Here is a 25,433-nt window from a genome sequence, read left to right as displayed (position 1 = left end):
CTGGTTACCCTAAACCTCATTCACCTTTTGGCTAGCAATGAGGCAGTGTGGCCTCTGGCTATGTTATAGCTTCTTGGAGCCGCCAGTGAGAATTGTGTGGCAGGGACACCAAAGGTAGATGAACAGTCCTGAAAAGGGCTTGGTCAGCCTCCATACCACAGGTGCTAGTCCTCCCTGAACACCCCCGTGCAATCAGGAGCAAAGAGTGGTCATTTCAAGTATGCAGATAAGGAAAAACTACCTGCCAATTCCATCTGTTTCAGAATGACTCTAGAATGGCCAACGTGGGAAATGGTCTTGTTTGACTATGCCTTATCTGCTACAAGGGTTTTGTTTTTCAGTTGGGGAGTGAGAAAGTAAGGAGGCAAGGGATAGTGATCAAGAAAGAATGTTGAGAAAGGAAGGCCCGAAGAAAACAGACAAGTAGGAAGCTTTGAAAGCTGAATTTACTATATACTTGCAGAATTATCATGGTATAGAAACAGTAGTGAATTTGGAGTCAAAGGACCTGAGTTCCAATTCTGGTTCTAGCACTTAATACCTAAGTGACCTTGGACAACTATATCATTTAATCTCCCTGGGTCTCAGTTGCCTGAAGTGACTAGATTAGATGGCTAAGGTCTCTTTCAGCTTTAGATCCAAGATCCTATGAAGGGTAAGCAAGTGGACACAAATCTTGAAAGTATCTCTGCTTTGAGAGCACTTTCTATAGGGGTTGAGTGAGTGGGTAGTAAGTCCTGGTGGCAACTGATGGAGAAAGGAAAGAGAGAGAACAGATGGCAGTTTGATGGGATAGAAGGGTCAAGGGATTTTTTTTTTTTAGGATTGTGAGAGCTAAGCATGTTTGTAAACAGATGGACAGGGACCAAGAGAAAGGGAGAGATTAAAGATGTATCACGTGGATAATTGATAGGACAAAGTTCTGGAGGAGGGGCAAGAGAATCTCGAGATTCTCAAAGTATAATTGGGAGCACAGGTAGAGGTATGAATTTAGCTAAAAGGAGAATTTCCTTTGAGAGGGGAGGGAAGGAGGAAAAAGTGTTTAAAGAGGTTTGAGGAGATGCAGAAAATTGAGAGAAAATTGGCTTTTTCTCAAAAAAGTCAGCAACATGGTTATGACTATGGAAGGGCTTAAAGATACTTGAAACAGTCATAAAGAATCAAGAAATTAAAGTGCTTAATAAATTATTGAATGAATGAATTTTAAGCGTGAAAGTGGAGTAAGGTCCAACAGAAAATGCTTTCTGAGCTTTTCTCCCTGGAGTGGTTGAGAACCAGTATCTCAAAGTAGGAGTTTACACTTAAACTCTTGGTATGCTGGAATAGAAAGAATGATGAATTTGGAGTCAGAAGACTTGGGTTCCAATCCTGCTTGTATTTCAGGACCTCGTGCAGGTCAGAAACTACCTAATTAATGTCACTGTTAACTCACCTTTGCAAAAATTACCACCCTGACATCCTTCTCCCCCACGTCATCAGCTAGCCCACAGTTCCAGTTTCAAATCAGACAGAGAAAGAGACAGAGAGAAAGAGAGAGAAGACCCTGTGGTCTTTGCCCTAAGGGTTCTGAGCAGAAGTAGGAGTGAGGATTTTTTTTGTTGTTGCCACCATGCATTTGGGCCTCAGTTTCCTCATGTGTAAAATGAGGGGATTAGGCTATGGCATAGCAACCCTGTTTGAGGTTAGGTGACATTGTGGGTGTTTAATAAACGCTCACTGAACTGAACTGATTTGACTGCCGGTAAGTCAGAGGAAAGGAAGCCCTATAACTTACCAATCAGCAGCTGGACTATGTTGGCGCCTGCATACTTTCTGACATCCTCAATCCAGTGTGGCACCGAGAGGAACGAACTCTTTTTGGTGATGTCATAGGCAAGGATAGCTCCATTGGCGCTTCGGTAATAGCTCTGAGTGATGGTACGGAAACGCTCCTGGCCAGCAGTGTCCCAGATCTGCAGCTATATGAAAACAGTGGAGTCTTCATGAAGGGCAGGTAATTGGGAGAACCAAATGAAACCAAGACAATACATAAAGGGCTTTACTCACTACTGAACTGGCAGGGACACAATGAACAGGAACAATCTAGCTATTTGCAGCCTCAATCAAGCTATACCAACAGCAAGGAAGGACTCTGCTGACCTGGCTAGTTAGGACCTATGGACGGTATCTTAGCTGGAGATCTGCTCCTTAACTCTGACCAGCCCAGCCCCATGGAAAGATCTTAAAGCTAGAAGTGAGAGGGCCTTAGGGAACTGGGCAGAGGGTTCATGACATAGCCCGAAGGGCAGCAAGTAATGAAGGGAGTAGGTTAATGTTTACCTCAGGCTGCCCAGGGAGTTGTCCCAGAGCCAAGGTTGGAGGAGTTACTACCTGGTTTTCTATTTTTGATAATCATGGAATTCAGTACACTAAGAAGCCTTCCCCCGCACCGCCCAGTCTCATTTTGGAGTGCTCGAGGCTACTGTTCCCATACACTGGAAGGATTCTTCTAAATGACTCATTTCTAAACCAGAACAATGAATAATCCCATTTACTGCCACCGACCAGTAGATTGCTCCAGAAGGGTCTCTCTAAGCCCCCTTACTCACAAGACAGTGGTAATAACTCTATAAAGTCCACCTCTCAAATTCCCAAGGAGAAACTGAGACATATCCCAAACCTGAGATAGTCAGTCCTTGGGGGAAGACTCTACCGCCTAGCTTTGTGGAAATAAATCTTGTTTGCCACATCATTATCGACCCATTATAGACATAAACATTCACAACAGAAGTATCAGACCTCAGTGGGATACCAGGTAGCCCTGTGCTGACCAAATTTCATACCACCTCCAATTCTGTTTGCAATGTTGTTATGGGTAGCCCCCAAAAAAGATGTGGCATGCCAAATAACACGAGGTCTTAGAACCCCTGCTTCCTCATGCCTTTCCTTAGCTCAACAGGGTCATTACCTAAGATGAGCCTATAAAACAACCAGCAAAAAGGTATTTCCTGGGGGAGGGGGCATTGGGAATGGGATATCATAAAATATGGGGACTATAATAAAATATAGAAACCCTGTTGAGGGAAAGGTTGAACAAATTCTGGCATATGGATATAATGGGATACCAACTGTGTTGTAAGAAATTATGAAGAAGCTTGGTCCTATCCTAATTCTTCCTCTAGGCAGTTAAAGACAATAAACTGGAGGGGATGGCGAAGCTGCTTGTTCCTCTATGAAGACAAGAAGACTGCTGGTCTAGGAGGTAAGGTAGACTTTCTCTGAGAAACATTACGCCACTCCCTGTGTCCCCCCCCCCCCCCTCCACTGGAAAACTTGATGAACTGATGCAGAGTGAAATGTATCTGATGCAGAGACAACCAAAACAATTTATACAATATCACTGTAACTTTGAAAGACTTAGCTCTTAGTCTTTAATGCAGCAAGTGCTATGGGATGAAACATGCTACTTACTTACCTCCTAATACAGATCATAGACTCAAAGAGTGCAGATTGAGACATTTTTCATTTTGGATATGGTCAATGCAGGAAGGTTTACTTGACTATGCCCATTTTTAAAAATTGGAAGCAATCAGAGTTAAGCGACTTGCTCAGGATCACATGGCTAGTAGGTGTCTAAGACAGGATTTGAACTCAGATCCTCCTGACTCCAGAGCTGGTTGTTCAATGACTATGCCTATTTCTTACAAGGACTTTTTGTTTTTCCCCTCTCATTGAGGGTGGAAGGATATGTACATGGATTCATTGTTAAGAGACCTAAGCAGGGTCTAAGGCTATTAGGGTTCAATGAACTCAGTGAACAATTTCCACAAAGATGTTTTACATACATGACCACCATAAAATAGAAAGCAATCGATTTGCAGTTAAAAGACTTGGAAAAGAATCCCAGGTCTGCCACTTACTAATTATGTGACCTTGAGCAAATTATTTAATCTCTGTGGGCCTCAATTTCCTCATGGGGATTGGACTAAATCAGCTTATTTTCATCTTAACCTATTTTATTTGATGCAACAAAAAACATTATTCAGGAATTCTTAAATCTTGTCCACACTTTTCACCTGTGAAACTTTCTCTACTGCCAATCCAGAGCAAGTTCACCTTAGCTCTCTCACTTCCCCAAGACCAGGTGGGTTCAGGTGCCTTGGTCTCCAGGAGAGACCAATGTCAAAAATGTTACAGCTTGTCTTGCATTGAACTCAACCATTTCTCTCTCTTACCCTGTCTCTCCTACTTCCTTCATTCTACAATTAGGGCCACCTTTACCTTTTCTTAAGTTTTCAAAATTAAGTCTTTCTTCTTCCTGTCACCCTTCATCTTCCCATCCTAAAAATTCCCATTGCCTTGGTGCTAGGAGGTATTAAGAAAAGCAAACTAATTAAGCCACAAGACACACTTAACTATTTATAGAGGAATAATTCAGTTTTTAGGTGCAAGGACTTTGTCCCCAAGCATCCAGACAGAAAATCTCTAGTTCAGCCTAATTTTCTACAAAGAAACCCAAGGCTCGAGGGGGTAAATGGCTTGCCCCAAAGTCATACAATCAGTACATATTGGAGGCATAATTGGAACTCAGTTCTCTCTTAGTTCACAAGTTTTCCCTTGTGATAAAGAAACACAATTAAGGAAAACAGTGACCAACCACACGACAATATATGGAACAGTCTTTTCTAAGTAGTCTGTTCGTGTTCTCTGTGTGAGGAGAGAGGTTTCATTATCTACATCCTAGATCTTATAAAAGTTATTTTGTATTAAGTTATCTGCTCACTAGAAACTTCTAGCTCTTATTTTCATATGAGTTTTGTCTTTTTCTCTTTAGCAGCAGCAGTAATAGTAATAGCTTATTTATATGGTGCATTAAAGCTTAGAAAGCTTTCCTTACCATAGTCCTGGCCAATTAATCTGCCCATTTTATGGACGAGGAAACAGAGGCTCAGTTAACTGAGGTTAACTGGCACAATTAATACAAGTGAGAGCCAGCTGACTCTAAATCTCTTCCTACTATTCAAGGCTTTCTAAGTTTTCCCTTTCTTTCTGTCTAATGATCACCTAGCACAATTACATGTTTAAAAAGATTGGATCACTCCCTGGCTATATGTAGCCCTGGGAGGAATGATGCAATCTCAACTCCACACACCGTTGTTTTCACTGTGTTTTCCTCCTCAGGATTATCATGTCTCTTTTGAAACTTGTTTCCCCCAAAATGAGACCTGGGAGGACTTGTGGAGCAGCAGCATGTAGTGGGCAGTGCTGGATTTGAGAGACCTGGTTTCAAATCCCACCTCACTCATTTACTAAAGAAAAGGAAAAAATGCTAAAAAGTTTGAGAATGAAAAACAATTCATAAATACATATATACATGACGCTGTCCCTATAATAGTTACATGGAAAAAATCACATGTGAATAACAAATAGGAGCTAATGAGTATGTAATTTTTACATACAGTTTATTCTCAAAATAACCCTGGCAGATAGGTACACAGATGAGGAAATTAAGACGTGGCTTTCCTAGGATTACAAAGCTAATAAGTATCTGAGGTAGGATTTGAAACAAGGTCTTTCTTCCTGACTTCAAATCCAGCTCTTTTAGCTATGCTACCTCGTATTCCCGGAAAATGCCAGCTACTTGCACAGGAACAATTTCAGACTGGAAGGCAAGGTTAAGAATCCTCTGTACCACTGACTTTCAAGCTCTGTTCCTTGTTTGTTATCATCTCAATATGTATATATATATATACACATACATATGTATATATACATATATAATATATATATGTATATGATATAATATATATTATATATATAATCTCAATATTATATACTGGAATCAATACAGTTTTCCTGAAGGATCTTAAGGTCACACAAAGAAAAAGGAAAAAGGACCTACGGATACAAGAATATTTATAGCTGTTCTTTTTGTGGTGGCAAAGACATGGACATAGAGGGGGATTGTTCATCAATTGGAATGCAGGAACAATCTGTGACTGATGCATGTGATGGAATACTATTGTGCTGAAAGAAAATGACAAGGAAGGTGGTTTCAGAAAATACATGGCAAGATCTATATGCAACTGATGCAAAGTGAAAGGAGTAGAACAGGAGAACATTGTATAAAAGTAACAGTAACATTCTATGATGATCAACTGTGGATGATTTAGCTATTCTTAGTAACACAATGATCTAACACAATTTCAAAGGACTCATGATGAAAAAATACTATGCACCTCCTGAAAGAACTGATGAACATGAGTGCAAATTGAGGTATAACTTTTTCACTCTCCCCCAATATGGCTAATATGGAAATGTTTTACATGATTTCACATGTATAATTAAATGATGTCATTTTGTTTTGTCCTCTCAGTGGGTGAGAGAGGAAAGAATTTGAAACTCAAATTTTAAAAGAATGCTAAAAAATTAAAAGACAAAAAAAGAATGAGATCGCTAATTCATAAAAGCAAAGTTTAACTTTTGCTAAATAGTAAATATATCTGTAATCCAGGTATGATACCTCTCAGGGTTTTCTGTCTTTTTTTTTTTAATCAAACCCACAATTTATCCATACAAGGATATTATTACCTCAGCCTTTGGAGATGTTAAACAGATTTGCCAATGGTCACACAGCCACACTGTGTCACCCTGAATCCAAGACTTCTCTCCCACGACCCTCTGTCTCTCACCAGCACTGACAGGCTACCATCTAAATGAGCCACACAATCTCTGAGGGGCAGGTGATCACTTAAGGTTCTTTATCCCCCAGCTACCTAGCCCAGATACTTATTTCCACAAGAGATGCTCAAAGCTTCCAAGACTCACTAAAGCTTAAAAGATATACATTTAGACTGAATAAAACAAATGACAAGAAAGGCATAAACTTGGTATCCTGGGAGGTAGTCATATCCTGAAAACAGAAATAATCCTAAAGAAAATATAAGGAATAATAGATTTAAATGCTTAAAGAAAGTTAAAAAGAGATTTTAAAGAGATGCAGAAGCATAAATACTGGCAATGACCATAGAGATCACCTTGCCCATTCCCCCTCATTTTAAAAGAAGAAATGGGTACAAAGAGGCAGTAATTTCCCCATGCTCACACCCAGCGAGGACCAGAAGACCCAGAGCAAGATCTTAATTCTCTCCATTAAGAAGGAGAGTCATGATTCTTTAATCTGACCTGTGGTGTCTTCAGAGACCAAACAAAGGCTGGGCTCTGGCTTTGGAGGGTGGCCCAGCGGGGACTATTTTTGTGTTCTCACTTAAGTATAAACTTCTCACGGGTGGGCATGCAGCCCTAAAAAAACCCAAGAGATGGCAGTGTGGGATGACGGAAAGGCTATTTTAGTGAGAGTCTGGAGACTTGGGTTCTAGCTTTAACTCTGCCATTAACTTGAACTGTGGCTTTCAGCAAATCATTTCATGTATTCAGACTGAATTTCTTCCTCTGTAAAATAAGGGACAAAAGGCAGAGTGATACAGTGGGAATACTAGAAGTTGGAGGTAGAAGCTCTGGGTTCGAATCTGCCACTGACCATCTCTGCACATGCCCTAAGGAAAGTCATTTTCCATCTTTGGGCCTTGCTTTTCTCATCTGCAAAATGAAGACACAGAACCAGATAAGCACTAATGAACTGTAAGGCTCTTCTGGACTCTAGAATTATTCTTGGTAAATCCTTGCTGAATTTTACAGATAGTAAAGAAATTTTTAGCCCACTACCACTGAATGCTAAGAGTAGATCTGACCCACTGTCCAGTTTCTGGGTACCCTTGTCCTATCCACACTCAGGGAAGGAGGAAAACAGCAGATTGGGCACCAGGGCTCAGATCTGTAAATTTTTTTTTGCCAGGACTTTAGGATAATGGAAGACATAAAGAAAGCCAGTGAGAATCAAAATGGCAGAAATGCCACTTACCAAGCTTTCTAGTAACTGAACTTGGAAATAAATCAATGATTTCACTATGATACTGTCCTATCATATACTCCCAAGAGGATTAAAAAAAAAACAACAAGGGGAAGGAAAAGAGTGAAGTTAATTACTTGGCCACTCCGCTCATAGCCCAGACCCACATGACCACCAACACCTAAGCTGCTAGCCAATTACCTACTTAATTAGATCCCTACTCCTAATAGCGCTCTAACTCAATATGAAATCCCAACCCTCCGATTAAGTAGCAAGACCTGATACTTTAGTCTCCAAAGAAGCCCAGGGGAAAGAGATGTAAAGTTTAATGAGACTGATTAGATAGTATTCACTTTAGGGAACAGCAGAGTGAGGACCAAAACACACAGATAATTCTCAGCCCAGAATTATCCTGGGCTGTTGAAAAGGCCATGTTTCACTTCATCATTATCTCACCCTTCCCAGAAATCTAAGGTGCTTAAGGTGATTTCCCCTCTGTTTCTCTTTCTATAGTTGCCCCACTTCCACTCTTGGTCCCACTGGGTGAATATTCTGCCTCGCACACCAACCTCTGTGATCTCTCCCAATCTCTTTCAATGTCTACCATCACTAGCAATCTTAAACTTAGCACTGATTGCTCCCTCCAACCCTAGTTTCATAATATCATCTGAGGCACTTTCCTCCCTTCTACTTTTTCTAACTGAATTTTCCTTTTGTCCTTGGAGCCGTAGGTGGGTGGATGTTTCTTCTCTTTTTTGCCTTAAACTCTGTTTAAATAAATTCCTGAAGCCCCACCAACTGCTCTTGGAAACTCAAGGTTGATTAATTCATACACAGTTGATGCCTCAGGCTTCTATCTTTCTGAAACTGTCTCTCACTACCCATCCCCATCTCCAAACAAACTGTGGGATCACATGATAGACTTCAAACTACTTAAAACAACAGCCAAGTCTAAACAGCCACATGGACTCCCCCTTCACACAGTCCATTTGAACAGTTCTCTGCTTATGTTAGCTAAACAAACCAAGCGAATCAACACGGACTTTGGATTATAAAATTTATCCACTTCCCCTCACCCCCACCCCACAGTCTGGTTTAATACAATCTTAACTTCCAGCTAGCAAACCAGCCTCTCTTACTCTTTTCTGTTCCCCTTTTTCATGACAAAGCCTCATCCTCAGAATAAATCCCTGGAACCACTGACATCTGGGAAAAAGGGACTAGGTTCAGCAAAGGTGTAAAACCTTTCATAAATTAGGAAGGAAGGATCCCACGGCCTCAAAGGAGGAAGCCTTGGAAACTGTCCAGATCACCCTGAGAAGGAGGAAGTTTAATATTTGTGAACCAATTGCATTTCCCTCCCTACCTTCTCTTCAGCAGGGGTTAGCCAAGGAAGGCACAGGAAGGACTTTTATGGGCTTAGAACACCATGGGGTCTTCAGATTTAAACTCTAGGCAAATTTAGCGTCAGAGTAGGAACCTCAGGACTGTGGTTTCAGAGCAATCATGAGTTTAGAGAAATAAATTTAAAAGGGTGAGTGAGACCTGTTTTCAAATATCTGAAAGGCTATTATGTGGAAGAGGGGTGACAGCTGTGTTGCTCCAGAATCAGTAAATGGTAACATGGCAGCTAGGTGGTGCAGTGAGTAGAAAGAGTGCCAGGTCTGTTGTCAGGAAGACCCATCTTTGAGTTCAAATCTGGCCTCAGACATTTACTAGCTATGTGACCCTGGGCAAGTCATTTAACCCTGTTTATCTCAGTTTGCTCATCTGTAAAATGAGCTGGAGAAAGAAATGCAAATCACTCCAGCATATTTGCCAAGAAAATCCCAAAATGGAGCCATGAAGAGTTAGACATGACTGAACAATACGGTAATATAGGGAGGTAGATTTCTTCTCAGTTAAGTAAGAAAGGACTTCCTAATCATTATAGCTACCTAACAATGGAGCGTGCTGCTTCACAAGATAATGAGCTCGCCCTTACTGGAAGTATTCCAAGCAGAGGCTTGAGCACTAGGGTATTGTATCATAGAACCTTCAGAGATCACTCAGGCCAACCTTTTCAGTTCAAAATGAGGATGCTCCTTGTCATCATTCCTTTTGAAATGTGGTACTCAGCACACTAGACTAGTCTGGCCAACAAGTCAGCTGAGCAACCAGATGGTGAAGTGGGCAGTGATGAACCTGAAGTTAAGAATTCTTGAGTTCAAATCCAGCTTCAGACAGTACCTGTGTGATATTGGGCAAATCACTTAAAAGTCTGCCTTTAGTTTCCTCAGCTGTAAAATTGGGCAACTGTTGAGAAGGTCAAATAAGTTAATATTTGCAGAGTGCTTAGCACAGTGCCTGGCACATAGTTTATTGTTATTGCTTAGTCATGACTGACTCTGTGACTCACTTGGGTTTTCTTGGCAATGATACTGGGGTGGTTTGTCCTTTCCTTCTCTAGCTCATTTTACAGATGAGAAAACTGAGGCAAACAGGGTTAAGTGACTTGCTCAGGGTCACACTGCTAGTCAGGTCTCCTTGATGCCAGGCTGTGTCCACTGTGCCACCTCAATGCCCTGACACATAGTTGGCACTTCATAAATGCTTGTTTCCTTCTTTTTAGGGAGAGGCTGGTATGGTGGTTAGTGCCATAGGAAGAATACCATGAGAGTACTACAGCTTGGAGCTTCCAGGAATGTCAATTAACAAGTTCGTTTAATCATGTTTCCAGAATTGGAATGGAGCAATGCATCCAAAGCTATCGTCCTGTCTATAGACTAGCACCCCATCTCCCAATATATGCTTATCTCTTCTCTTCCTTATTTGCTGGCCTTGGAGTCAGGACCTGAGTTCAAATCCTACCTCGGACACTTACCAGCTATGTGTCCATCTCTAGCCCTCCATCTGAATTAGTAGCTATGTGGATGATACCTACACCTGACTCATAAAGCCCTGTCTTCTTACGATGACACATGCTACCTAGAACATTATTAAGTGAGTTTGCCAAAAGTCACACAGGAAATCAGGGACATCGTGGAATTTGAACTACAATGATTCCACTATCTGTGCTGGGCAAGTCCTTTCCACCATGTCACATCTCCCACTTAAACATGTTGGTAAGTAGTTGCAACATACAGATAATAGGTGACTCCTCTCTTATGTGGTTCCCATGGAGACCACCACTAACCAACTAGAAGGTGTTAACTGGTGTTTTGGCATCCTTCTGCCATCCTAGAACTGCTGACAGGACAGTAATTCCTATTAAAAAACCCCCTAAAACAGGGATAAAAGGGCAGCCAGGCCAAGGAAGTGCTTTCTAGGGATTTCATAATGTCCCCACTGAGTAAAAGTCTTATTTCTTTCTGTATAAAATTATCCTTGCTTATTAGGTTACCAGGACATCACCAGTTCAATCACAGCTCTATGGCTAAGCGCCATCCCCCCTCCATCCAAACAAGAGGAGGCTTGGGTTGAACCATTTTTCTCTCCAGTAAAAGGGACAGTGGAAATTTCCCTGCTTCTCCAAACTAGCAGAGAAACTCAGAAAACTCTGTTCCCAGGACAACCCTTGTGAAAACTGGTCACACTGACCCAAATAGAAATTGCTATTTTTCATCACCTCCTAGGACAAGATGAATCAGAATTGGGAGTGTCATTTGTGACCTGGTCTACCCACAACCTTTTTGTGGAAGTCTGACTGTCCAATTCCACTTCTCCAGGGATGGACTTCCAATTACCACAGAGCAAAGAATTAGGTGCTTTGTGTGGGCATTTTTTGTTCAGTTTCTAACTTAATTAACTGAAGGACAAAAGCTACTGGCATCTGAGGAAACTGAGGCAACTAGCCAAAGCTTAGCATATCTGTGTCTGTTTGGTCAGGCCACTCTTATCATTAGGGAAAGAGCCAGCAATGCTTTTTAAAGTTCTGCCTCCCATTAAAATAAAGACCCCTCAAACATCCATTCTTATCAATAACTTAGCCCTCAGCGTGAATGAATTTCTCAGGCTCTTTTCTGAATGGATGTTATAAAGGCGGAAAAGATGGAAGGAAAATTTGAAACAGGGAGTGGGCAGTTGGGTGGTCAGTGGAGGAACACTGGGCCTGTTTCCCTACATAGCGGATCGCTTTTTAATCTAGTTTTTCCTCCTATTTCTCTATACATTCATTCTTAGGCAACTCTTTGTTGGGCAGCATGAATCAAAGTCCAAAGATGATTCTTTAGGGCAACATGGTGGAATGGAGAGACACTGGATTTATAGTTAGAAGCTCAAGGTTAGAGTCCATTTGGAGTTGGTCCTGGTTGAATCCTTAGCTACTGTGGCTGCCCTTTCTCCTGTATGACTTACAGTCACTTTATTAATTTCCTTTTCTTGGGCCTCATTTCCCCTAGCAGTCAAGTAAGAGGGGGTGGACTAGAAAGATTCTGGAAAGTAACAATTGGTCATTTTTTTACATTTGTATTTTCTGTACTTAGCTCAGTGCCTGGCACAAAAGAGGCACCTAAATGCTTGTTGATTGACAACTGGAAAACCTGATTCTCTTAAAATTCTACTTTATTCCATTTTATCCATCAAGGAATTTCAGAGCCACCCACTTAGGGCTAAATGTATGTGTACTCTCTCATTCTTTAGGGTTCTAAAGAATCAAATTTACTATGGTATCATGACAAGTAATTCAACAATTATATTGGGTTTCCAAATACTGATGGATACATACACACAATACCCGGCCTGTTTCTTCATCTGTAAAATGGGGATAATAATAGTACTTACTTCCCAGGGTTGTTATGAAGACCTAAATAAGATATTTATAAAGTACCTTACAAACCTTAAATCATAAATGTTACCTATTATTACTTAATGTAGGGGAAAAGCCACTGACTCTGAAGTCAGAGGCCCTGAGTTCCAAACATACCCCCTAAATACTTAACACCTCAGTGACCTTGGGTAAATTATTTACCCAAACCTCAGTTTCCTTACGTAAGAGGACAGGTTGAATTAGGTGACCTCGAGATCTTATGACTAAATTCCTGGAGACAAGATCTTATTTATTTTTATGTCTTCCTTAGTAGCATCATAATTAGACCAACTGCATTTGACAATCTTTAGTTTTTATTAAGCACTTTTGACATTAGGCAGTGGTATCAGAAGACAAAATGAAATAGTCCCTCCTCCCCTCAAGGAACTTATATTCTACTGGAAGTGAGGGGAAAGATACCATAACAAGTACAAAAATATAATATACAAGGAAATGAGAGATCAGGAAAAACTTTTAGAGAGGGAGCCTTAATGGAATCCAGAGATGCAGAGAAGTAGAGATGAGGGGATACATTCCAGGCATGATGAATGTCTTGTGCAAATACAGGGAAGTGGGAGAAATAATGAGGAAGCGCTGAGTTTGGGGAAGAGCTAGTAATCTAGTTTTTTTGAAATGCAGGGTTTGAGAGTGGGGAGAGTATGGGAGATGGATTGGAGAGACTGAATTCTCCAATTCTCCAGCTATTGCAATAGTCAAGACAAAAAGTGATTCAAGCAATTCAACAAGATGGGTCTTCCATACGTACTTATAAACTCACATTTTGAGTATACGGCAATTTTAGGTGACTCAACGTTCAGGGCCCTGGGTCTGTAGTCGGTAGTAAGAACTGAATTCAAATCTGTCCTCAGGCACTGTGTGACCTAGGGTAAGTCACTTAACCTGTTTCAGTTTCCTCATCTGTAAAATGGGGATAATAATGGTGAACAACTACCTCCCTGGAATGTTGTAAAGTTCAAATGTGATATTTGATAAATGATAATTAGCTATTTAAAAGCTCCCGTATGGCAGAGACTTTGTCTTACCTTGTACAGATTCTTACATATACCTATGAGGATCATAGGATTTATAGTTCAACTCTCATTTTACATGTAGGGGAAACCAGGACCTGAGCAGTAAATTCTGGGACCGTGGAATCTAGGACTTCCAAAATCTACTACATGAATGAACATTTCTTTGAACTGTATATCTGTTTTCAAAGAGACTGAGTCAGTTTGCAAAATGAAATGGGCAACAGCTAAAAAAAAAAAAAAATGAAATGAGAATGGAAAAAATCTAAAAGAAGCCAAAATCCACAGAAATATACAGTGATACCAAGTAGTTGAGAAGAGTTTGGCTCCTTCTGCCCATGGAAATTAAAGCAAAAATAAAGTCTTCAATTGTCTGGGGAGGCAAACATTTTCCTCTGGCACTGAATGAATGAATGTCTACTGATACTGTCAAAGACCCAACATTATCTAACATAAGGTGATTCTGAAAACTATAATATTATTCCTAATGCCACATTAGGAAATCATGCTTATACTTTAAAGGTCAAGTAGGTGATGCAGTGGATAGAAAGCTGAGTCTGAAGTCAGGAAGACTCCTCTTTCTGAGTTCAACTCCAGCCCCAGACACTTACTACAGTGTGACACTTGGGCAAGTCACTTAGCTCTGTTTGCCTCAGTTTCCTCATCTGTAAAGTGACTTGGAGAAGAAAATAACTAGTCCAGTATCTTTGCCAAGAAAGTCCCAAATGTGATCACAAAGAATTGGACACAAGTGAAAACAACTGAACACATACATTTTAAAGACTTTAGGAATTCTGGGTCGTAGGGAGAGGACTCATGTCAATTCATCTTATACAGACCAGTCATACTGAAAGCTATGCAGGGATCTAAAAGGCTATTTTAAACAAAAAATGGCCAACATTTGTCCTCCGACTGTTATGTTCATTTAGTCTGTTATTTTATGTATAAAGAAGTTTAAAAAGTGGAATCCTAGACTGTCCAATCCCACCATTTTACAGGAGTAAATGGAGGCCTACAGAGATGAAGTGAGTTGCCCAAGGTCACACAACCAAATCCAAATGTATAGTCTTCATTCTAAGTTTAGAAACTTTACCACTAACAGAAAACACTTATGAGCCATAGTCACTCTACTAACTTCCGCTCTGATACTGATTGTGGCAGGGGTAACTTTGGATTCTCTACAGTTACTCCAGCAGAACAGGTCCTATCATGGTGTAAGGACATCAGTTTAGGGCCCAGGGAATAGACACCACTATGCCAGCCAGCCTTAGACCAGTCCAGCCAAGTTGAGAGGGTTATCAAGAGAACTCTAAGTTGATGATTTTTTTTGACCCACAACCCTCAAAGACCATCTGTAAAGATGTAAGGCTCATGGATCACAGATTTAGAGCTGGAAAGGGGGCTTAGAGACCATTTTGTACAATCCCTTTTCCCCAAAGACCTCCCATTTTATAGATGAGGAAAATAAGCTCAGGGAAATTAGGAGGCTGGTATCACAGGCAGATCTGTGATCTGTGTTGGAAGGTGGTGTATACATATTAACAAAAATGACATCCTTATTGTTAAGACTTGCTTAATAGATACAACTCATATATCCAAACAAAAGTTGATCCGTACCTTGGGAGATCCCTAGGACACCTGAAATCATCTTGGGGAGCTACTCTTATTGAGACAATGACGCTGTCCAAACGCTGCTCAAATGTCTCCTCTCTAGGCATTCAAGCTAGAGGCCAGGTGATGCAGAAGAGATGCATGGATTGCACATAATTTTCAACTACAAATATTATCACCAAATTTGTTTTCAATGAGGGAAAAACTTCACCAACCCTCTTGATTTTCAATGCTTATTGGCTGTTTCAAAAAAAAAAAAAAATACACCCTCATTGGAAAGATTTGGCTGACCTGAGTTAAATGAGATTTTTAAAAATTCTTAATGTAGTGCAGTTCTTATCCTCTCCTGCCCACCCATGGCACATACATGTAGATCATCTTTGTTTAAGAGGGACCATGTGGAGCTCGGGACTGCCAGCTCCCTGACTCAATACTGGGAATCCACCAGTTGGCAGTCCCTCTTGAATAGACCCCTTTCAGTATGGGGCAGAGTCTGTGAGGTTTGGTATTTGCTGCTTACTGACTGTGTGACCTTGGCTTTACTCTTGAGTATCAATTTTTTAAATCTGCAAAATGGGGTTATTCATTGCTCTATGAACTTCACAAACTCCTTGCTAATGTTTTTGTTGTTTTGAGCTAGGAAATTTCGTCAATGTAAAGAACTTTTGGGTGGAAACTTCTACCTGATACTTGCTCTTTGAAGTTCTGTGAGAGTTTGAGGCACTAAAAAGTTAGCTAATTTGCCTACGGTCACACATCTTTTGTGTCAGAAGTAGGATATGAAAGCCTAGGCCAGGGGTGGGGAACTGTGACCCTCTAGGTCCTCACTTCGACTCAATCCAAATTTCAAAGAACAAATCCCCTTACTAAAAGGATTTTTATTATGTAAAATAAATAAAATATTTAAAAGAAATATATATTTTATTAACAAAACTTGGATTCAGTCAAAAGACTGCACCCAAGGACCTAGAAGGCTACCTAGAAGGCCTTGAGGCCACAGGTTTCACACTCCTGGCCTATGCCACACTCCCCTCCTCTCACTGTATAAAATGTAAAATATTGTTTCATTTGTTTAAAAAAAAATTAAACTCATCTCTTGATGAGATTGTATTCAATCCAAATGTTTTATAAATAAAATGTATTTAAACCTAGCCTGTTTCATTGCTTTGAATTTGTACCAATTCTCTTGATCTGGAATAGTTCACATTGGTAGGTATCTTGGTTTTTGTTTGGAGGGGGTAGCTGATGCCTAATTTAAAAGCCATAGAATTTGTAAACTTTTAAATAGGCAGGTGGTGGTGTTAGACTTGAAAATAAAAAAGATATGGGGCTCAAATTCCTTCTCAGATAATTAGTAGGAGTATGACAAGGGTTGTGAGGATCAAATGGGATGATCTGTATAAAGCATTTTGCAAACTTTAAAAATCTCTGGAAGGATAGGCACAAGGGTTTGTCTCATTTGATGACTCTGGGAGAGCGCTGCATATAATGCTGGGCTTGGAGTCAAGACTTTGTGAGTTCAAATCCAGCCTCAGATACTAGCTGTGTGCCCCTGGGCAAGTCACTTAATTTTCCTTTTCCTCATCTGTACTATGCAATGGAGGAGGAAATAGCAAAACACTCCAGGTATCTTTGCCAAGAAAACTCCAAATGGGGTCACAAAAAGTTGGACAAGACTAGATAAACAGCTCTGGGAAGCAGGTATTATTATTCCCCTTATTTTATAGCTGAGGCAACTGAGGCTGACAGGTTAAGCTACTTATCCAGGATCACACAACACATCCAGGATATGTTGGAGTCAGGTTTTCCAGACTCCAGGTTCAATGTCCTAGCCACCAAGCTATCTTGCCTAGGACGGGGAGTTGACTGAGATACATGAAACTGACTTATTCAGGGTCACCCAGCTGGCAATTATTCAATCCTCTCAGATAAACAAACTGCTTAAGCATTCTACCATATTATGTTTACACACAGCATGGTTAACAAGAACCATTTCTTATCTGTTTGTTCCAAAGGTCCAGCAGGACCTCTTTAAAAACTGTGCTGGTAGCTCTTGGCTCAAAGCATTTCCCCAGTGGATCCTGGATACAACGTGAGACCTGAAATCAAGAGCCAGGATTCATTTGGGGCCTGAATTTCCTCATTTGTTCAGTGAGTTGATGGAGCTCATTTTTCAAAGTCTGCTTCTGATCATCCCATTTTCTGTGATCCTGGTCTCAGACAGGCTTAAAAAGATCCTGCTGTGAGGATACTGATAAATATAATATACCATTAATCTGGCATAGTAAAGGTCATAAACTCCAAGGTGCTAATAATATTTTTCTTGTCTCCAACTTTGAATTTCATCTCTCTAGCTGTGTGACCCTGGGGAAGTCATTTCACTGTTTGCCTCAGTTTCCTCATTTGTACAATGAGCTGGAGAAGGGCATGGCACTTCATTGGATACTACTTCAGTATCTTTGCTAAGAAAACCCCAAATGGGATGAGAGCTGATGTAACTGAAGTGACTCAACAGGGAACTTTGCTCCCCTGTTAGTCTTCTAGGTCAGGAGAGTTCTCTGAGCCCTAAAAAATTAGTGACTGGTAGGAGCTGGTGGCACGGTGGACAGATTCCTGAATCTGGAATTCTGAGTTCAAATCTGACTTCATAAACTTACTAGCTGTGTGACCCAGGCAAATCACTTAGTTTGCCTCAATTTCCTCAGCTGTAAAATAGGGACAATGATAGGACTTATCTTTCCAGGTTACTGAGGATCAAATAAGATATTTGTTTAAAAAAAAATGCTTATCATAGTACCCAGCATAGAACACAGGGGTCTCTTATTTATAGTCTGTTTTATATATTTATTCCCTTTCAAATCTCCCTCCCCCAACAGTCTGGAAGTCAAATACTTGGATTCAAATCCCACCCTCCTGACAGATATTATGTGGTTCAATCCAAGTCATTTAACCTCTTATCAGTGCCCCCTCCCACCAAAGTCTCTAAAAGACTAAATTGTATATAAGGTCCTGATCAGCACTGGTAGAGGGAATTTTCCCACTGGACACCCATGAAACAAATCAAAGGTGTGGTGGGGGTTGGGGTGTTGTCAAGTGTAGACATTGTGCTGGACTTAGAAAACTATCAATGCTGATTGGTACCTAAACCAGGGGTTCTTTTTTGTTTTGTTTTTTTGAGTCAGACACTCCTTGGACTGATCTGAGAAAGTTTATGGACCCTTTCTAGGAAGGATGTTTTTAAATGCATAACACAAAATATTTAGATTACAAAGGAAACCAGTTATTTGGGAAATGTAACTTTCAAATTATTTTACAAACAAGGTCAGGCTAAGAAACATTTCAAGAAATTGCATGGGGTCATTGAGAAGTGAAATGATTTGCCCAGGATCATGTATGTAGGAGACAGAGGACATACACCTCATTACTTCCTAGTTCACATACTGTAGATACTTAATAGAATTAAAACAAAGTCAAAACCTGAGGTGACACACCATGTATACATATACACATGTATATATGTGTGCATATACACACATATAAATACACACACATATGTATACACACATGCTTATATCTATCTTGTACAACCACCAGACTATAAGGTAGCATTCCTGAGGTCGAATTTATAGTCCATTACAAAGAAATCATTTTCTCCTAATGAGTCATTTATGGAGTGACTTAAGAGTTTACAAAGCAATTCCCCAGAACTGTGAATACCAGTGAATTCAGTACCATCCCCATTCACGGATAAAGAAACTTGAGGCCACAAGAGACCTGAGAGGTGCAGACAGCTAATAAGTGGCTAAAATACTAATCTATGTCTTCTGCCTTGCAATCCAGGGCCTTTCCCACTTTTACCAGCTTGATGTAGTCTCTCCAAGGCTTTATTTTTTTTAACCACACAATGGAATCAATAATGATTAGGAACTGTGAGATGTACAAAGAGACATTTGAAATAGGGATTACATAAGAAAGTATGTGTGGGGAAATTTTACAATTTAAATAAGCTAATTGAATTATTTATTATGGGAATATTAAATATTATTAATTTTTAGAATTTAAATGAAGGGGTCCCTCCTATAAAGTTGGAATCACTTTTGCTACCTAGAGACATGATTTAGATGTCTAAGATTCAAGTCCAGATTGGGCCACTTACTAGCCATTTGACCCTTGGGCAAGTCATTTAAAGTCCAGGCCTCAGTTTTCTTACCTACAAAGTGGGGATCACACTTGTATTACTTATCTCACTAAGTCGTGAGGAAAAAGCACTTTTTTTTTTTTTGGTTCCTTTTTTTTGGTCTTCTTGTTGCTTCCAGTGATGTTTTCAAAGTTTATCAAAGGCTTTCTAATACCGTACTCACCTTGTGGACATTTTAAGTGGCTTAACATTACCGCTTTAATTATTCTCAAAATGGAAATAATTATGCCTGAGAATAATTCCTTGAGAGTCCTGTTCTTTCATTTTTGTCATTGTATTCTTAGCACTTAGCACAGTGCCTGGCACATAGTAGGCAAAAAAAAAAACCACAAAGATTTTGAAATAAATATGCTGACTACACAGCTTTTCTTGCCTACTCAATGGGTTGAGGGAAGGAGGGGGAGAATTGGGAATTGAAAACAAAATTGAGTTATTGTGGAAAAAAATTGACTGTTCATTGGGACTGGTTTGAATTAACCCTGAATGGGCTTAAATTCAAGACCTGACTTTCATAGATTTCTTTTAGTCTTTTAAAAAGTCATTTCCTATATTCCCAACGTCTAGTAGGAAAAACAGTATTTAACATTCTCATTTTAAAGGGAAGCAGACCTAAATGACAGTTAAGACCATGGGTTCATCACTTCTCTCCCATGGCGCAGCATGTATATCAAATGTTTCGCTTTCTCTTTGACATGTGCAAGATTTATTTTACAAATGAAGCAGACACAGTTAAATGGTTTTTGTTAGCAAGCCCACGTTGACCTAGAATTTAGCTCTTATCTAACAGTATATATACTTTCAAACCTCTTTTATTCAAACCAAGCCAAGATCCAAACAGAATTTAGTAAAACATGGAAATGTGTCACAAAATAGGCAGGACAGTTATGGGAAGGCCAGACTACAAATTTTAAAAACCTATGATCTTTGACTTCACCCCCTCCCTGTTCTTAAAGAGCCTGTTAACAGATGATAACAAAACTTGGTGAACATTTCAGCACAGGGAGAACTTTGGAGTGGGCATCCCCTTAAAACCAGAGGCCTCCTCTGGAGATATCTGACAAAATTTCCCCAAAATGGAAAGTTAATTCTGTAACTTGAGGTTGGAGAAGTAAGGATATGGATCTATGAGGCTCTTCCTTTAACGTATTAAATGTTTGTCCTGTGCATTTAGAAAATATTTTCTGCAATAGATCTCTGTGGTCTTGGAGATAAATAACAAGTCCAAGTAGCAACCTGGGGAATTTAGATCCAGTTTGGATTTCAGGGGAATGGCCTGATTCTCCCACAGTGCACCAGGCAGAAAGGTCATAGTAAGCTCACAATTCACCCTAGCCATGAGGCCTTAGAAGTTTTCTGCCAAATCAACATTAAACAGTCTTTGGATTCCTTTTCTGTGGGGCCAAAACCAGCTGACTCTACCTATAGCAAGTTGGAGGCTGACCTACTATAATTAGACTGAATTTGAATCCAGCATTTTATTCACTCTGCTACACAGTCTCCAGGATTAGCCAGAACCCTTCTGTTTTCCTTCAAACTTAGTTGAAAAACTTTCTAAATTATTTAAATCTACTTTCCTGACTTTTTAAATGGAGTGCAGTAAAAATAACTAGAAATATAAAACTTGGAAGCTGGAAGGGCCTCCAGAGGCAAGCCAGTCCAACCCCCATTTTACATATTTGGTCTAGTGAGGTCCAAATAAGTCAGGTGATTTGCCCAAGGCTATAAGCTATTTAGTTACTAAACTAGAACTTTAATCCACCTTTCCTGACATCTATTCTAGGTTTAAAATTTTTTTTTTGGTTCATGATCCTGGAACTTGCTGTGTCTCAGGGTCACTGATTTCCAACAGAAAGGCTTATTGTATAGTATCAGGGGAGCGTGGAACATCATACTGAACGTGTGCTGACCCAAAGACATATCCCAGAAGTGTTTTCTTTTTTGAAATTTTAAATTAAATTCTGACTTATTTTTGTGAGTTGGTTCCTTATTCTAAATGTCAAGAGCAGAAAACAATAAAAAATTTTGGTAAACTGAGGACTGTAATTAGCATTACAGAATACTAGAGTTGGCCCAATTCCCTCATTGTTTTGATAAAAAGTGGGATCCTAAGAAATTATAATTTGCACAAATTTTCATAATGAGAAATGGCGGAATTGGGAAGATCCAAACCTCTTCCTACTCCACCCTCCATTCCAGTTAATCCAGGTAGCCTTGGGCAGGTAAACCATTTTACTTGGCTGGGTCTCAGTTTCTTCATGTATAAAACATGGGAGGTGGTTGGCTAAGGTCACTTCCATTCTGACTCTGTCCCGTTCCCCCTGCCTTTTTTAAGGGATGACAAGACCTTATAATTTCATTGATGTAAGTAACTTACATTGAAGAAGTTCCCTCTACCAAAACAAGTCAGCATCTCTTCTGAAATGATCTTAAGAAGGTTGCTTGAGCTACTAAGAATTAGGTGACATGGCCAGGGTCATAGTTCCATAGTTCTTTCACTTACTTAAAATTAATTTCAATGTTAATAGCTACTAAGGAAGTTTCTTGGCACTGATGTTGAATGTGAAGTTGCTAATGAGACATTTTACAATACATTTATTAGAAATTTTACAACAAACCAAGACTTCTGCTGGTCCCCAATGATCCAGGCTTGCTCAGGCTCTCAACAGGACCATTTCAAGATCACCAGAAGAAACAAATAACTAACCACCTACCTAGCATTAACTTGGACTCTGGGGCATAGTACACCAAGAACCTTCCTCCTAAGTACAGGCTGTTATCACTGACAGGTAAACAGGTACGTTCTGCCCAGATACCAACCAATTCCAAATGTGGCATACAGTCTCACGAGGTCACTACAGATGCTTGGTGAGCAGGCAGACAGTCTGGGAGATGGAAACCATCACCACTATTTATACCTGTGTTTCTGACTCTTCCCCTTCTCTCCTCCCCCCTCTACCAGCTGGCATCATGCACCAAAATATCCACCTACTCTAGAGCACCGCCCCCTCCCACACCCACACCCAAACCACCTGGCTGAGCCACCTGTTCCGAAGGGAAAAGTCATGGATCACTTCTTAAAGTTACTCAGCAATTTTCTATAGCTGTCCTCCTCCCCTAACTAAACAGGGCATTTAGAAAAACATGGAGATTGTGGATTCCTTGAAACAAGAACACTATCTTCTATTTCCTTTGTGACTCCTACTAGTGTTCCCAACACAAGGGTCACAAAAACACTATTGACTTACATGTTTTATCAAAGTTTCTATAAGGAAGAGGGAAGACAGATATTATCTTCACTTTTTCCCAGAAACAAAAACAGAACTCAGTACTCCGACCAAGGTCAACAATGAGCTAAGACATTAGCCAAGCTAGCTGGGTTCTGGTTTCAGATGGACCACTCAGATAAAGGTTGTTTAATCAATTAGTCGATAAACATTTGTGAAGCACCTATTCTGTGCCAGATACTGGGCTAAGTGCTCAGAATAGAAAGGAATCTTTCACAGCCTCAGTTTCTGAATCCATCAAATGGGGATGGTAACGGATCCACTACCCTCACAAGGTCAAATGTGAACATAGACGGAAAAGTGCTTTGTAAACTGGAGAGCCCCAAGTGAAATGTAAAATATTATTGGGAGGCAGTTGTGTGGACAATTCAGGCCCAAATTACTTCCACTTCTGCCTTGAGCTATCTGGGCAATTTTCTGATTTTATTTTGTTTGAGGGCACTTGGCCATTTGCTTCTTCTGACCTAGGACCCAGGGGTGGCACACAATAGTCTACAGAGATTTCTAATAATTGGTCACATACATGCTTATATGAAGGCTTTTTTTTTCACAGTAGGAAGGTAGTTCATATCTAATATTACCTCCATGTTACAGGTGAGGAAACTAAATCAGAGGTTGTGCAGGATCCAAGCTCACACAACTAATAAGCATCAAAGTTGGAATGAGTTCTAAGTACACAGCTCTTTCCACTGCTCCACACTGCCCTGTCCTTTAGACTATATTGCCAAAATTCACTCCCATCCTCCAATAATTTCCAGAATTTTCCATCTATGTAAAATTCCTGAGCAGCATGCTCTAGGGTCAGTGTTTACCGAGACCTGCCCACCCATCTCTCTCTAAGGCTCCAGCGGGCCCTCAAAGGGTGGGGAGGGTGTGGACTTCCTTAAACCACTTCCACCACCTATAGCCTAAAGAAGTTTCTGACTAGGTCCCAGACAGGGCGGACAGTTTGGCAGGAAAGTTTCTATCCCTAGGCAGCTTTCGTGACCGAGTTTATTTCCAGCTCACCCCTCATCCTGTGAAAAGTACCCCCCCTTCCTTTTTGGAAGGAGTGAAAAGGGGGGGGGGGAGAAGCTGGAGGTTCGATTCTGGTTAAATTTCTGAGATCTAGCCAGCCAAGAGTGGTCCAGAGAATACCAAGGACGAAACAGATGGGCCAGCTACGAACGGGGACCAAACTCCAAATTAACCCCAAAGCGCAAGCTTGCTGTGACAAGAGGGTGGAGGAGGGGGTGGCCCCGTGGAGCCAAACAGGATTTGGAAGTTAACATTCTAGGAGAGTCTTGGCTGTAACAAAGAACACTGGAAAATCTCACAGTGACCACCTCGAAAAGAAACCTCAACTCCAGCCTAACTTTTTTCCGCTCTTCCCCCCTTCTGGAGGGAAAAGGGAAGAGTCGGGGGCAAGAGGACCCAGAAGCCTCGGGGCCGCTGGTCAAGGCCTAGGGCAGCTTCAGGTCAAGAGGTAGGAAGGGAGCAGAGAGGTCCCTCGAGGGAGCAGAAGGCACAGTCCTGCCCCCTCTTTCCATGCCCGATCCCCAGGGCACCAGGGCCATATCACACACCCCCCCTCCCCCTTCCCGAAGGCCAGACTCGCGCTAGGGGATTGGGGGTAGGGGAGAAAGCTTGCAAGGCTATCGGAAACTCGCTCCTCCCTGCCAGAGGCCAGGATCCAGGGGCTCTCCCGGAGTTCGGGGCACACTCTCCCTCTGGGGGCAGCAAACTGGCGCCCCTGCCTCCCCTCCCGACCTCGCTGGCCAGCCCCACCTTGACCCGCTTTCCCTGAATCTCCAGGGTCTTCATGGTGAAATCCACACCGATGGTGCTGCCCTGGCGCTCCGAGAAGCTGCCCGTCTTGAAGCGCTGCACCACGCACGTCTTGCCCACGCTCGCATCCCCCACCAGCACCAGCTTGAACAGGAAATCGTACTGCTCGTCCGGATCCCCCGGGCCCGGCCCCGACATGGCCCCGGCCCCGCGGGGACAGGAGGGCACCGCAGGCGGGCGCTGGAGATCAGCGGAGGAAGGCCACGGTCTCGGCGCAAAGCGAGCGCACGGCCGGTCCTTTCCGCCGCTCTCTCCGCTCCTCCTCCGAACGACGTGGAGCCGCCGCTGCTCGGGCTGCCGCGGCTGCACCTGCGGAACAGACCACGGAACTGCCGACCCGCTGCCAGGCTCGGCCCCAAGTCCAGCCCGGCCCCGAGCGCACCGCCTCCTGCCCGCCCCGTCTCCAGGCCGGCCCCTCTACGCCACCCCCTTCGCAGCCCGGCCCACCGCATCTCCGGCTGCTCAGTCCGGGTCTGGAGCATCATCGCTGCCCCCTCCCCCACCCCAGCTGGACACCTCCCCCCTTCCCCGCGGGATCCGTCCTCGGTCCGGTCCTCAGCCCCGCCCTCCGGCCCCGCCCCTCTAGTCTCTTTTCCCTGGCTAATCTGGTCCCTCCCGGCGGCGGGGCTTGCCGCATCACCTCTCCCCAGTCGGGATCCTCTGGATCAGCTTTCCCCGCCTCCCACCCTCCAACCCTCCCCTGGCTGGGCAGGGCAGTCCCGGCCCCGCCAGCCCCACTCTCTTGTCCCCTCCCTAATCCGACCTCTCCGCCCCGCCCCCTCCCCGGTCCTGCCCCTTAGCCCCGCCTTCA

At 41.9% G+C, this 25,433-nt stretch overlaps 1 protein-coding gene across 1 annotated transcript in view; it reads right to left on the bottom strand.

The window, feature by feature from the left end:
* The window catches only part of RAB43 (RAB43, member RAS oncogene family), a 28,521-nt gene extending 3,447 nt beyond the window's left edge, over window positions 1-25,074 (bottom strand). Inside the window, 6 exon segments of the mRNA XM_072598277.1 lie at window positions 1,775-1,958; window positions 24,563-24,919; window positions 24,921-24,942; window positions 24,944-24,996; window positions 24,998-25,042; window positions 25,045-25,074. Of these exon segments, the coding sequence (XP_072454378.1) occupies window positions 1,775-1,958; window positions 24,563-24,919; window positions 24,921-24,942; window positions 24,944-24,996; window positions 24,998-25,042; window positions 25,045-25,074 (691 nt within the window).
* Window positions 25,075-25,433: the final 359 nt, after the last annotated feature.

This window comes from Notamacropus eugenii, chromosome 3 (assembly GCF_028372415.1).
Source record: "Notamacropus eugenii isolate mMacEug1 chromosome 3, mMacEug1.pri_v2, whole genome shotgun sequence".
Classification (NCBI taxonomy): Eukaryota; Metazoa; Chordata; class Mammalia; order Diprotodontia; family Macropodidae; genus Notamacropus; species Notamacropus eugenii.
This window is presented reverse-complemented; position numbering and strand designations above follow the sequence as displayed.